At 39.0% G+C, this 15,019-nt stretch overlaps 2 protein-coding genes across 5 annotated transcripts; one reads left to right on the top strand and one right to left on the bottom strand.

Moving 5' to 3' along the window:
- Positions 1–790: 790 nt before the first annotated feature.
- Positions 791–4,627, top strand: LOC105032842 (small ribosomal subunit protein uS8). Its single transcript, XM_010907420.4, has 4 exons — positions 791–929; positions 3,752–3,885; positions 3,990–4,150; positions 4,333–4,627. The coding sequence occupies exons 2-4, from the start codon at positions 3,753–3,755 to the stop codon at positions 4,429–4,431; spliced, it is 393 nt and encodes a 130-aa protein (XP_010905722.1). The 5' UTR covers positions 791–929; position 3,752; the 3' UTR covers positions 4,432–4,627.
- A 3,048-nt stretch (positions 4,628–7,675) lies between these two features.
- LOC105032841 (soluble inorganic pyrophosphatase) lies at positions 7,676–13,737 on the bottom strand. 4 transcript variants are annotated; one of them, XM_073244528.1, is made up of 9 exons: positions 13,529–13,737; positions 11,197–11,338; positions 10,993–11,021; positions 10,599–10,664; positions 10,407–10,514; positions 10,027–10,092; positions 9,150–9,869; positions 8,907–8,988; positions 7,676–7,938 (listed from the first exon to the last, which is right to left on the bottom strand). In XM_073244528.1, the coding sequence occupies exons 2-7, from the start codon at positions 11,327–11,329 to the stop codon at positions 9,609–9,611; spliced, it is 663 nt and encodes a 220-aa protein (XP_073100629.1). In that variant the 5' UTR covers positions 11,330–11,338; positions 13,529–13,737; the 3' UTR covers positions 7,676–7,938; positions 8,907–8,988; positions 9,150–9,608. The 4 variants fall into 4 exon arrangements, with proteins under 4 accessions (XP_073100629.1, XP_073100630.1, XP_073100628.1 ...); XM_073244529.1 differs by lacking the exon at positions 13,529–13,737 and having other exon boundaries at positions 11,197–12,445; XM_073244527.1 differs by lacking the exon at positions 13,529–13,737 and having other exon boundaries at positions 9,150–9,860; positions 11,197–12,445.
- Positions 13,738–15,019: the final 1,282 nt, after the last annotated feature.

Below are 15,019 nucleotides of genomic sequence, written 5' to 3'. Positions count from 1 at the left end.
ATAATCCACATCATCTTTTGGTTGCGGTGGTTCGAAATCCATGTCTCTGCTCATCTTACAATGCTACTGCTTCTGGGTTCTTGTATCTTGCTTGGTGGATTGCTACTCCTGCATGCAATTATTGGCCCCTTATCCATTCACAATCATCTTCCACTTATCAGGTCTTATTATTATTATTATTATTATCGATCCTCAGCAATTACTGGTATTTTGATGTATTTTTATAGGCTATTAATAGTCAATGGTGTTTTGATGTATCTTTCTTTTAATGTTTTGTTTTGTATAGCCTTCATTTTGCTATAAGTAGGCCGTTGATTTTGTAATCCTCTGTAATAACTCTTCACTTATTGGCAATGAAGATTTGCCCCTTTTTCTACCCCCTTCCTCCCCAAGAAAAGGGCCTCAGTATGTCAGCACATATATGTTCACGAGAAATTCTTTGTGCACCGCTCACGCGCGGAGCCAGGCAGCGTGCGGGAAAAAAAAAAAAAAAAAATTTTTTTTTTTCACCGGCTCCGCGCGTGAGCCAATCACCTGTGCACAAAGAATTTCTCATTTTTTCGCATCGTTTGGAGTTCCTTGGGAATCAACCAGATGGATGAACATGGTCCAGCCCACCTAAAACATAAACGGACGTTTGGTCCACGCACCATCATGACTGCCGATGGAAGTCCAGCTCCAAGCGCGAGTCTTCTGAGCCTGATCCGGGCCCAGCCCACGACGACCCAGGAGTAGCTAGCGTGCCGCGGAGCTGCTCCCTTCACCATAAAATCCAAGGGTCGGAAACTATCGAATCGAGTTAAATCGCATCATAGCATTGATCCAGTCTTCGCTCTAAAGGCCACAGGGTCGCCCTCGCTTCTTTTCCTCTCCGAGCTAGGGTTTTAGGCTTTTGTTCTCGCGGCGGTCTTCCTCGGTTCCTTTGAAAGGTGAGATCCTTAATCTATCCCCTTCTTGTAAATCTCCATGTTCGATGATTCATGGTTTGTGCGAGTCCCTTAGAAGTTTGATGGATTTTTTGTAATATATGGGTTGGAGATCTATCTTGATGATTTCTTAGATCTGGAGGTTTTAATCACTCATCACTTTATTTTTCTCCATTTAAGCTGACTCCTACATGCCTCCTAGGTTTTCCGGAGGGCATGTGGTATTTTTTTTTTTTTTTAATTATATTTGTCAATTTGTTGCTTTATCCATGCTAAATTTCTGGAAATTTTGTTTTGTCATGTTTATGGATGCAATTTGGATGGCTTATTCGTGGGCTTGATGTGTTTGTTCTGGCTTCAAGATCCATCATCAGTTATAATATTATAAGTCGTTCATAATTAATTGGCATTTGGGACCTCCTTCTGGTGAGGTGATTGCTTAGTGTAGTCAATAGTACAGCCACTATCATTCTATGGTGTCATTTCTTTTCTTTCTATCTTTCTTTGCTTCCTTTTTTTTTTTTTTTTGTTTAATAAAAAAGGGAAAAGGCGCATCATGAAAAGCTTTGGGGGTTGCTTCTGTTATAATTGTTTGTTATCTTTTTGGCCTTTTAGATCTCCCACTCTGTTCTACTGTAAATTGCACCATGGTATTTCTTTTTTCCAGAAGCTAGCTTTCCAGGAACTCGTGTATACCAATGTATTAGAACACTAAGCAGTGAAGATATGTTGGTCATACAGTAAAGTTTCTGAATTGGTGTATTTTTATTGTTTTCCAATATATGCAGAATAAGAAAGCGTTCGCAACTGGTTAAGCAATTATCTAAAATCCATGACATGGAAGACTGTGGGGGTTGATGGAGACATTTCTTATAGTAATAATACAGGCAGATGGAGTGTTGATGTTCGTCTAAATTGTCTTGTGATCATTAAATATTTTTAAGTTTGAAGGAAGATTCTCCCAGAATGATGATTGTGTCAACAGCGTTGTAAAAAATTAACCTATAAGGTGATCGCATTTACTATATCAGAAGAAGGATAGTGTTGTCCTGTTGTGGTATGGTTACCTCATTTATGGTCATGCTCACCCCATTTACTACAAACCGAGTATCTTCTATTCGAAATGGGGCTTTAGATTGTATTGTCAGTTTCACAAAACTATTTCTTGCTTTGTTTGTAGAGCAAGATGCAGAGTGATTGAGTGTCAAGAATGTTATAAAGGTACTTGGTGCTTCATCGGTGCAGTTAAAAAGAATAAAGTTGAAATGGAAGGCACTGCCAAGAAATTTCTTGGGTTCTTTTATGCGGTAAAAAAGCAATTTTGAATAGAAAATATTCAAGGTGGGATGGTAGACAAGATTGGTATAAATGGAACACCAATGTTTTGGGAGAATTTCTGTGAAGAACTTGTTGTCGAATCTGTTCTATTTAGCAAAAAGCTGATTTGTGACTGTTCATCATATGAACCACCAGCCATGTTAGCCTTCAATAGTTATGCACCTGAATAGGCTAGTGTCAAAACGGATTTGACCAATCTCAATAGGAGCTGACTAGCATAGCTCAAAATCTGTAGAGTGATTCATGATTACTTTGTTATTTTTGGTTCTGAAGTTTAGGCCTGCAAATACCATGATTTTAAGGAACTCTGGACAAAAAAATATTTCAGAATTGAGGTTGGTATGGGACATTAGTTTTTATCATAAGCATATAGTTGATGAGTACCAGCCATTTGTGATTCTTTTGTTCAAATGATGTAATGTGCTTCGTTAACTCCTCCCCCCATCCTTAAACTAGATGCATGTATATGTGCTTTTGTGCATCCATTCTTCCATATATATATTGTGGCATGGTTGTTAATCATTAAATACATGATTCGCCATTTATCTTGGTACATTGTAATAGCATACATAACTGAGTTGGATATGCCTTGGGATATTAAAAATGTTCACCATATGCATGCCCTCATGTTAAAAAATTGTTTCTATACATCTAGACTCTTTCCAAGTCTAGTTGAACACTGGTGGTCTGCTTCTAAGTTGCATGGGCTTAAGTGGCATGGCCAATTACATATGTTTCCTATGCATCAGATAGCCTTTTAAGTATCTTGACAAGCCTCCCATTTGCCAGATGTTACATCGGTTTGATTTTGGTGCCAGATCAGTAGGCTGACATTGGATTGATAACTGATCGCAAGTTATTTGCTGAACCTCAATGGATAACACCTGTCTATGAAAGGTTTCTGGCTTTGGTTTAAGTCTCACTGGGTTATAATATTTGACTTGGTGGATGCTCTAGCAGTGTGTATGTCCTAGCCTAGGCCTGAAAAGCAGTTTTTAAATAATCAGTTTCATCTTCATGTTCATCCCTGGATTTTGAGACAGAATGTTCCTTATTTTAATTATACAAAAACTGCTTTTGTCTCTTGTATCTTGATCAGTTCTCTCTCTATCTCTCTCTCATGCACACGCATCTATTAATTGGTGTTTCCTGCCCTGTTTAATTTACTATTTGTTATGTTAATATGGGTGTTAGCTTAGTAGGTGTCTACAATATAGCAGAATAATAGGTTGCTTTTTCTTCCCTTTCATGCATGGAATGCAAAGACAAGTTGAACGAGCGAACCTATGTTATTTCACTTGATATTTGGTGGCTATAGTAATAATTTCACTGTTTCAGCAACTCTTTCTAAATGATAAAAAAATGCATTACAAGACCTCTGCTTTTATCTGTAATTAGTTGGTACCACATTACTGAAGCACATCATTTTGCATTTCTGTTATGCTGCCTACTCTTATATGCTTAAGTTCTTTTTTTGTCTTGGTAAGGATGGTGCGAGTCAGTGTCTTGAATGATGCTCTTAAGAGCATGTACAATGCCGAGAAACGTGGAAAGCGCCAGGTGATGATTAGACCCTCCTCCAAAGTGATCATCAAGTTCCTTCTGGTCATGCAGAAGCATGGTTAGTCCTGTGATATGCTTGTCATCAATATTGCAATCAGTTGTTTACCAAAAAAAAATGTTGCAATCATTTTATTTCTGATTATTTCTGTAATGGTTCTGTAGGATATATTGGTGAGTTTGAATATGTAGATGACCACCGAGCCGGTAAAATAGTGGTTGAATTGAATGGGAGATTGAACAAATGTGGTGTTATTAGTCCTCGCTTTGATGTGGGTGTTAAAGAAATTGAACCCTGGACTGCAAGACTGCTTCCTTCTCGACAGGTCAGTTGTTTTCTATTTAGTTATTAGTAGCCAGCCTTCCACATAACTCGATTTTTTCATTTAATGTTGAATTTAACATCCTAGTTTTATGTAAAGTTAATACTTTTACCAGAATGCTGTTCTTGTTTTGCATCTTGTTGGTGAAGTGGCGATAAAAATTCTACTTTGTTCTTGCTGTGCAGTTTGGTTACATCGTGCTGACAACATCTGCGGGCATTATGGACCATGAAGAAGCTAGGAGGAAGAATGTCGGTGGCAAAGTGCTTGGCTTTTTTTACTAGATGTGGCTTCCGCCAGACAAGCAGGAACGGATTGTAGCAATCTTATTTTTTTTTAATATTAAGGAATTTTAAGGAATTTTGGAACTATGTAGCTGTTGTTTGCCGTTTGGTTTTCTGACGTTTAAGTTTGATGTTGAATGCCGTAGGTGTTTGCGAGACCTTTATTTTTGAAGATACAACCTTGATTTCTGCTTCACTAGTTAATCCACAACAATTATTTTCTTATCACACTGAAAATTGAAGCCTGAGTCAGGCTCTATAGTTCTTTCAGTTGGTAGGCTTTGAGTGTTTCAGTGGTAGTGTATTTTTCATTAGATTTCATGGCCTTTGACGCCACGGGAAGGCGCGAGATTTCATTATTTTTGCCTTGCTAAATTTATTAGGAAAAGATTATATTAACAATAATCTACTACAACTAGTGTTGATATTTGAATCTGTAATTTGGCAAAGAAAGGGCTGCTGTCTGTGCAAACAGGGTCTTGTTACTCTCGTATTTTCCCTTTTGGATGAGTGAGGGGCTTGAGTCTATGTTTTTTTTTTTTTTTTTTATAATCAAAATTACATCAAAATTAGTTAGGTGTCTATAGTGCAATTGGTGCAGGGACATACTTAGTAGCCGTTCTGGGTCTGGCCTTTATGGAGTGCTTCCTGACGGCCGTAGCCAGCATGTTTGCTTTGCCTTCGCCCTGAATCCGTGGACTAAAAGGATTTGGTGATTCCTGTGGAACTCTGGGGAAGCCTTCTGGGTAAGCAGAACGCACAAGGTGTTGCAAGTTGCGATCCTCCTAATCGCAACATCCGGTGCCCTTGTCTGGATGCAAGTTTATTTGTTGAATAACTTTCAGATTGTTAATGTGGCAAAGGCAAGGTTTCGGACGCGTACAACTATTAATTCGCTTGGTGAATATGTGAAAAAAAATTGTTGGCTGAGCCTAGTCCTGTTAGAGTGGTTGATTTTTTTGGTAGGTCTAACTGCGATATCCCTCAAATCAGTTACGAGCATATGGTTCAATTTGGATTTAGGCTGTAAAAATCTTTCAGTGTGGACCGTGCTCGATTGAATGGGTAGGTAATTTATATTGCAAAATGGATTTTCCTACGGTATTTGTTTATAATATTTTATTATAAAAATTATTTAAAATATTTAAAATTATTATTTTTTTATTTTTTTATTTTTTTTAAAAAATATTTTATTTATTTATTTTTTTTTCTGTCCATGGTTTCACCGCGTTTAAACCTTCACCCTTGCTGGCACCACCTACGGCTCCTCCATGCTCCCTCTCTCTTTGACTTCTCGCGTCTCCTCCGCACCACCACTCGACCCCTCTTGTCTCCTCCGCACCACCATCTTACCCCCTTCGCGCCGCCTCTATTTTTTTTTTTGACCCTCCCCCCAAAAACCTCCAATAATCCGTGGTTTCTTTGTTTTCCCCTCCGGGGGCTTCTCGTGCTACCACCTAAGCCTCCTGTCCTCTTTTCCCGCATCCAGCACTGATACCTTCTTTGCACTCCTTGTTCCACCTCCCCATCCATTGAACTCGATCTGTTACTTCACCATGCTGTCGTTACCACACTCTCAGCCCTCAACAATCCATAGTTTTTTTGCACTGCTATACTTTCAGCCCTCAGCAACCTATAGCTTTTTTGCGCTGCTCCTGCCGCCCTCCCAACCCTTGACACCCGTGACTCCCCCCCAAAAGTGGCCCATGAAGAGAGAAAAAGTTTTTTAAAAAATAAAAAAAAATTAATTTGATTATAGAATAAAATAGTATTAATCTTTAAAATATTTACTATATTAGCTATGTATATGGATATCCCATCAAATTAAAATTTAAATGATCCATATTTAATCCGATCGTTCGAAATAGATAAAAAAATAAAAATAACGATAATCTTTGGAACACGGTAGCAAAACTTATTGCAAAATTCATACAATCCCTGTGAGGGTATTAGTGTAATTCACAAAGGCGCACGACCTGTGACTCCTTGAGTTGCCATTTTGCCCAGCTTTGAACGATCTTGTTGATATGGATTTCTCCATTCCTCCTTAATTTGTATGTGCTTAACTTGCTTAAATTGATAGAAATATTCTTTTTCCTTTTAGGTGCACTTCCCTTTCGTGAGAGCTGTCTCTACGACCTAAACTACAGAGCAAATAAGGGAATGGTTATTGTATGGATCGATCTGAGCTGCTTCTACGCCAATAAAACGGAACAGTGTTCGGAACTAGCGTTAGACTTAACCACGGGGATCTGCGGCAAAACGACCCAGTGGAAGTCAGGCGCAGGTCCCTCTTTCTGACCGAATCCACCAAACCAACTGGTGGAGGCCACGTCTCGCATCACTGCTGTCCCAAGCCGCCGCTGCCGCCCGGCCCACTTTCTCGGCCGCCGGTCCAATCTCGGTACAACTCCCACCCATGATACCATCCATATAAGAGAACTAGTAGGTAGTAAGAGACAAAAAAAAAAAAAAAAAAAAGGAAAAAAAAAAGAAAAGAAAAGGCAACAGGACCAGAGAAAGCCCATGAAAAGGACACACTGAATGCTATTCTCAAAATCTTTCATGTAGAAACAAGCCAACACAATTATGAAAGAAAAATAAGGGACATCTCTCCATGTATACAAGTTTATATAATACCATAGATGGGATTTTGATAGCCAGCTTAGCAAAGAGATAGAGGACTGCCAAAGATTCTAAGTTGCCCTACATGGATGCACCGCTCGCGCCTTATTGCCATCTTCGATGTTGCCAGCTATTGTTGTTGCTCAGGCCATTGCTTGGGGAATCCAACGAGGGACTCCAAATCCAAGCGGAGGGGAAGAGGGTATCCATGGGTAGACGGGAACGATCTTTAATAAATTTTGGACTATGGCGAAATGGAGACTTGGTGGCGAGGGTCTTTTGTAGGCTCATATGGTGGGGATCTTCTCAGTATATGCTTGGAGCACATCTCTTTGCTTTTCATTTTTCTTTTCATAAAAACTCTTTCTTTCTTTTGCTACATGTGGCAATTGCGGAATCTAGGTAAGCTTTCTTGTCCTTTTAGTTTTTTTATTATTACTTGTAACAAGCTTTTCATCAAAGTTTGGTTTTTGACGACCATGAAGTGAGAGAATATGTGCCCCATCTCCGAAAAATATGTTCAAAATTTTATTTTAGAAATAAAAAAGCCAATATATAATTGAATATGAAGTAAATTGAGTGGTAGGTCAAGCTAAAAAGGTGTCAACATTATTGCAAGTTGCATCTCGGATTAGCTTAACCTGTAGACCTGTATACAGTAAAGATTGGATTAGCTTTTCTATATATTGACAGTTTTAGCCTTGATTCCAGTGGCATCGATGGCCATTCAGATAGGCTTTACAGATTGATCAACAATTGGATCAGGCATTTTTTAAAATACAAGATACAATACAAAAGCTTCGAACGATCCTCAGGTTCGCTCATCCTTGTAAAAGATCCTACCTCCTCAAGCTCTCCACAACGTACGATGCATAGAGATCCCTAACAAAGAACCGAACAAAAGTAATCAACAACCCGAAAGAAAAGTCCGGCAATTCATCTGAAAACAATTATGTATGTAGAAGGGAAGAAAGCCATCTTTACGGTTGAAACAACACCAGATTCAGATCGGATGCCAATAATATTCATATCTATTTTTGCTTCATTTAATGAATATAAATATAGATATGAATATTAGCTAGATATAAAAATTTATATCCATATTTTTTTTGAATAAATAGGATACAAATCAGATACTAGAAGTATAGATATAAATATAAGTCGGATAATTAAATTTTATAATCATAAAATCAAATATATATTTTTTAAAATTTCATGAATGCCATATAAATTAAATAGTATTACAAATAAAATGTGACCTTTAAATATGGATCAAATAGTTGTCTATCAATAATCATATATTTTTTTTAAAATAAATATTGATATAGATATTGATCGAATACCCAAATTTCTATGCATATCTAGATAGATTTAGATATAAAAATATATCTAGATGAATATTATCCGGTCTATTTTTATCCATAGCCATTTTCAAGAGCCAAGACCAATTTGTTTGAGAACCATAGAATTGTTACATGTGATAGGTCAATTTATGGTTTACCATCATTCAGCTGTTAGAGTAACAAAAGTAAATTTCAGTTCAAATTTTTATGGACGTTGTAAATTTTTTTGAAATTGTAATTCTCCATTATATCAAGTTCTTCACCTGAGGCCTCTCACTTTGAGATAGCCGCCTACCCACTAAGCTATCACTTGTTGGTCTGGATATTATAAAACTTTATCATGATGAAGTTCTTGATTTATTTGCAGGAAGGAGAAATGGCGAGACAGAACACAACATCATACACCGTTTAGGTAGACATAAACCCGGTCATGGTTGGCATGAGAGTAGGGAATTAACAAAAGAAATGTAATATCAATTGACAGAAAAATAAAACAGAAACACTTACATGGAATGTTGTATCGCACTATATGCAGTAGTGGAAGGCAGGAATTCATCAACTGCGACTTCCTTGTTTTCATTTTTCTTATCTAATTTGTCAAACGTCAAGAAGGTCCAAACAAAATGCCAAATTGGCAAATTTAAAAAGAACAGTCATTGAAAAATTTAAAATTATGTGCAAAAGGAAAATAAGATATTAATTTCAAGTTGTGCATGAAAAGTAGCATGAGACCATAATATAAGAGGATACAGTCTTCAAAAAAGCGCCTGATTTCAGCTATGCGATGTGGTGGGAGCTCCTTGATATCATTGTAATGCCGATATTCTGGATCATTCGCACACACAGTGTTGTGCACACGTGTTAAGATTGTTGACGGGCTGACAGGTTCTAGGAATTAATTCACGTTCTTGGCAAGACAGCGCCCCAGGCTCCTGGCAGGACAACGCCCCCTGGCGGTTGCACGGCACGTCCTTGATAGGACTGCGGCCCATGCCGCTCGTTCGGCGTCTAGAAGGGCCTGCAGAGGTCGGACGTCAGTTGTCCAAACCGACAGTGAGTCGGTGATATCCCACCCGACAGGGGGTCGGCGATGGGAGATCGGCTTCCAGGCGATCAGAGGCAGTATTGATCTCTTAGGCCGACGCGTTCCGGCCGGGAATAATCGGTAGTTACCGTTGGTGTTGCTCGTTGTCAGACGGGCAAAGTCGGTCAGTTCATCCTCGTGGATGGGTTGGCATCGTGACCCGTTGGTGAGTCGGCATCGGGACCCGTGGGTGAGTCGGCATCGAGGATGGGCCGGCATCGGGACCCATCGGTGGGTCGGCGTCGAAGATGGGTCGGCGTCGTGACCCGTTGGTGAGTCGGTATTAGGATCGGTCGGTATATCCCAACACACAGCAATGATTTTATCATCATCCTCCCCCTGTTTTCAACAATATAGACTGCAGTAGAACCTTCTACCTGTTTCACCTACCAAAATCTCATTCAATTAATTAGGTAAAAAGGTTGTAAATCGAGTGAAACCAATTGCTAGAAGAATTGCATGTCCCACATGCTAGGATCTGTAAATACCAAGCACTGCCCCTAACACCAACTTCATAGCATCATCTGACATACAAGTGTATACCTGATCAATCATTGGCATGAGACCAATGGCCTTCGCCCACAAAAAAGACCCTGGAAGAACAGGTTCCTGTTGAATAAAGATAAGCATGAAAGTCAAGTAGAACATGCTATTGCTGAATGGGAGAGGGGAGAAAATTAAGAAAATATTTAGTCTGGTCGGTTAAAAGCACACGTGGATAGACAGATATCTCTAAGGATGAGAAGACAGATCTTGCGTATCATTCAGGTTCTAAAGTCCGCTTTGTAAGATGGATTTTTTTAAAAGAAAAGTTGGACTGATTTTTGCAACCTTGGTGATGCTTAATATAAGATGTGTATGGGTACTACTGAGATCAACGTCTGCAACCATGCAAGAGAAATTAAATGTAGAACACAAGATACCTGCATGAGGATCAACACATCCATTGGAACATTGTCTTCACAGAGAGTACGTGGGATGAAACCATAGTTGTGAGGGTAAACCACAGATGAGTAGAGTATGCTGTCCACCTGTGACATATATGAGACGTAAACTACAAATGATATGCGCTTATGCAGAATGAAAGCAAGTGGTACCAAGAGTTGATAGCTCACCTTTATCAACCCAGTACTTTTGTCGAGTTCATATTTCACCTTACTTCCCTTTCCTATTTCGACCACCTGCAGAGATTAGCAGATGCATAGGTTAAATCATTCATCCACCAAAACTTGTCAGTTTATTCTCATCAGATTCATGAAAATTTGTGAAGTAGGGTTGCTGAAACTCTATATTAATTCAAGACACCAGTCATTTGGATTTTGTTATATTTCAAATCAGAGATGGTGTCTTGAGATTCTGTGGGAAAACTTCCTTTTTTGAATTAAATATTCTTTAGGAAAAAGGGGAGAACACTTGGGGTACCAACAATCTAACCAATGGAAGAAAACATTTAGAAAGAAAAAACATGGATAGGGTACAATGATGCCAAGGTAAGATCGATGCCCTTACACAGTTGAAAATAATAGGCGCACCAGGTCCTGCATCCAGAATTGCAAGACCAAAGTGAGATACGAAGAAAAGTAAGATTTAAGAGAGTACTAGAGATTTAGTTAAGTTCTAAAACATATCATGCGAAGTGACATATGGAAGAAGGAATGGTTTCCTTTTTTTTGTTTTCTAAAAAAGTAAAATAGTCTCATGAAGATCCAGTACCTATCTCAAGGTCATGCCAAGGATGTGCTGCAACCGACCTCCTGGACATGGAAAAAAGAATTCTTTCATCGAGAGGTACATGCAGCTGGTGCGACCCAGAAGAATTATTTGAGTTCTCATTGGATGAAGCCATAAACGCAAGCTGATAAACACACAATACATTCCCAATGTGATTTATACTCATCATCTAAAGGGGAAAAAAGGAACTCAAAGTGAAGTCTCTTTCCGCAAATAACAGAGCAGGAGAAAGTAATACAAAGAGCAGAGAAAAACAAAAGTTCTAGAACCACAAAGACTTTTCAACCGTAAACTAGAAATGTTATCTGAGAAAACTGTGATATGATGATCTGGAACATCAACTCCAAGGTTAATCATGATTGATACAGATCCACAACTATATAACCAGTTTTAGTTGTCCAACAAGGATTCAATTTACTTCTGACCGAGATTGTGATGTCACATATCTCAACTTTTCATAGCTGCTAGACGAATTACTAGCTCAAGATCCTATATATATCACTCTAGAACAACCATAAGGATATACAGAAAATAATGCCGAACTCATGAGCTGACTTATTTAAATCAGTTATGTCATGAAGGATTCTCTTTTTTGGTAGAACTTGTACATGGTTTGGAGAATGCCACTTTGAAGCATTATATGGTTGTCCAATATAGTCAAACATGTAGGTATCCACAAGAAATCTAACACATGAACTTTCAAGAAATCTGACACCAGAACAGGTATTACAAATGTATGTATATATATCTATATCTATATCTATATTGATGAGATATTCAGAGATGGTCTGTTGCTCTTTAATACTATAATACTGGTAAAAGATCGCTAAGTGTTGTGTTCGGCAACTTTTATCTTACATGTAATGGTAATAACTTTTTATTAAATGATTTTAGATGCCAATGACTGCTATGAAGTGTCATGATGTCTGACATACCAAGGATTGAAACATTTGGAGTGTCTACATACCCTGGTTCAATATGTCCCATAAACATGCATACTGATATTTAGAAATTAAACCCCAAAAAGTATCTTTTCGTGATAAACAAGATGAAGCACCTCTCTTTTCTTCGCACTTTGTTCTAACTAAATAGTCAGGCCTAGAAAAAACGCAAAGAAAATAAGAAGAAATATCATGAGATAAATTTTAATTACCCTATTGTGGTGTAGAGAGGGCTTCTTTAGTCCCATATCAGTTAGAGTCAAAAGAAAGTATAGCTTATATAGATTAGAATCTTCTCTCCCACGTGAGGCGCCTTTTAAAAGGCAAAACTGTGAGGCTCTAAATGACCAAGGCCCACTGAAGCCTAAGGTCCACTGAAGCTCAAAGATGGTCATGAGCCAAAGCGGACAATACCTCACGTATGCGGAGATCCGACCTCTTAACCCATAACCGCAACATTGGCGCCGTCTGTGGGAAGCCTCCTATCCATCCACACTACTCCCTCTTGACTGGGGGGCTGTGTTGTGGTGTAGAGAGGGCTTCTTTAGTCCCATATCGGTTAGAGAGAGTATGGTTTATATAGATTAGAACCTTCTCTTCCACGTGAGGCATCTTTTAAAGGGCAAAATTATGAGGCTCTAAATGACCAAGGCCCACTGAAGTCTAAAGCTCACTGAAGTCCAAAGATGATCATGAGCCAAAGCAGACAATACCTCGCATATGCGGAGATCCGACCTCTTGATCCATAACCGCAACATACCCTATAATTCTAGCCATCAATTTAAACGGGATTGGAAATACAGAGTGCAGCATATTTTCCAGATCCGGCGAATAATATAAGAACATTTTCCAGTCCTCTCATCCATCATATCAGTAACATCATTATTGTGTAAAGAACATTTGTAGCACGCCGGCATCAGTAGCCTCTATTGAGTCATGAGATTTGACAATCAAACCTATCCATCAACTCACATGCACAATCCATACAAGTTATTCAAGGAAACAAACCATATAAAGGTTTATCCTAAGAAAATTTAAAAAAAATGAAAAATGAAAAATCGAAGCCCATTCTAGAACTAACTGCCAAGGATCGATCCCCAAATTGTTGGAAACAATAAAGGTAATAAACCAAACAACGGATCTGATGAACAGAAAAGAAAACGGCCAATATCATATCATATAAATCAGAATGCGAAGAAAATCTCCACCATATATCTTCCAACGAATCAAGAAATTCGAAAAGAAAATCACATTCGCATCAATATCATCTAGAAACATTCTGGAACACAAACATATATTATAAGCATGTATTAAGGAACAAAAAGAAGGAACTTTGAAACGGATTCCAGAGCTCAAATGGATCAAATCTTAACTCGAACGCAGATTAGATCCCTAAAAAAGGGTCGGAGATCCCTTAAGACATGCCTCGATAATGGTGCTCTCTCGGATCTCGAAGCAAAAGAAAGAGGAGGACGAGAGAGGAGAAGCAGCGAAAGAGAAACCCTAGAAAGGAGATTTATAGCGAGACGGGGAGAGGGAGAAGGCGAAGGCAGCGGTTTGCATTCGCGCTTCTCTTTGCCATTCAAAGAAACCATGCGGCAATTGGCGGTGGCACATATTCTTTACCAAAAAAGAACTAGCGGTGGCACGTATCGACTCGCTCGTGGACAGGGGTTGTATCTTTCGCGCCCAAAAAAGGATTCACCTTCCTTCGTTGGGCTCTACCGTTGGATCGTGCAAGGGTCGCTTTCAACCGTGCGGGCAGATTAATTAAACAGTTCGCAATGCTTTGAGAGCTGCGTGAAGTGAGATTTAACAGTTGCGGTCGCGAAAGAGGATGGATCATTCTTTTGCGCGAAAGATACAACCTGAACCCCCCATTCAGTTCGGGTAACGAAAAGAAACTGTAGGTCCCACAACGATACGTTGCTGGTTGGGATGGAGAGGACCCAACGGGATTTCTAAGCCACATGGGACGGCGACGATCGTTATTAGTGGCAAGTGATCGGACGGTTAGGATTAGCGGCATATGGTATTTAGCTGGAACGACGTCAGCCCTACAGGACGCACTGTGATATTTCTGGATCCGTGCAGGGAGTGCTGGTAGCTGCCCCCCACCCCGGTTCCCACCTCTTGCCACATCACGCCCATCTGTGTTGCTGCATTACAGGAGAGAAACGCTTTGGGTCGCCCATCGGTGCACACCATAAATTTTTTGGGTTAGTTACTTTACTAATCGATTTCTGTGAATTGCACAAGTCCTCCTCTGCATGATCCAAGGATCTTCTACCTGCATAAAATGAGTGTATTTTCGTGGTGTTACTCCATAACAAATGAATTTATATTTCTTGATCTAAATCACCGTTCCTCTCACAACATCCATTCAAAACTTCAATCAAGGAAGAAAAGTAGTTACCAAAAAAGAACCAAGGAATAAAAGTGTGTGTGTATATATATAGAAAAAAAAAGTGTTTTGCATGGGGGAGAAATTATTGTCGACACTACATGCACCAATATGATGCATGCAACCAATCACAACCGTTGATTTTTGTAATGATGCATTAAGATATGTGTTTGATGAATAGAGCTTACAGGAATCAGTAGATTTTGTTAGCTGCGTGAACGATCATATCGTGCACATAGTGTAGACAATAATTTATCCGCAAGTAGGTGATGATGTAGATAGCATGTACGGCTTGGTAATGTTTTCCTTTGCTTTCTATGTATGTTTAAAAATGAAATGACGTGTGGATAGGAGTTGCATCAAAAGCCTAACTAGAGAAAGCTATTGAGGGTATCTTAATCATCCTTAGTATGATCCTAACCATGGGTATTTGCCTAATTTATATGAATGGTTGAGATAA

The sequence above is a fragment of the Elaeis guineensis genome, chromosome 10, assembly GCF_000442705.2.
Source record: "Elaeis guineensis isolate ETL-2024a chromosome 10, EG11, whole genome shotgun sequence".
In the NCBI taxonomy this organism is placed as follows: domain Eukaryota; kingdom Viridiplantae; phylum Streptophyta; class Magnoliopsida; order Arecales; family Arecaceae; genus Elaeis; species Elaeis guineensis.
This window is presented reverse-complemented; position numbering and strand designations above follow the sequence as displayed.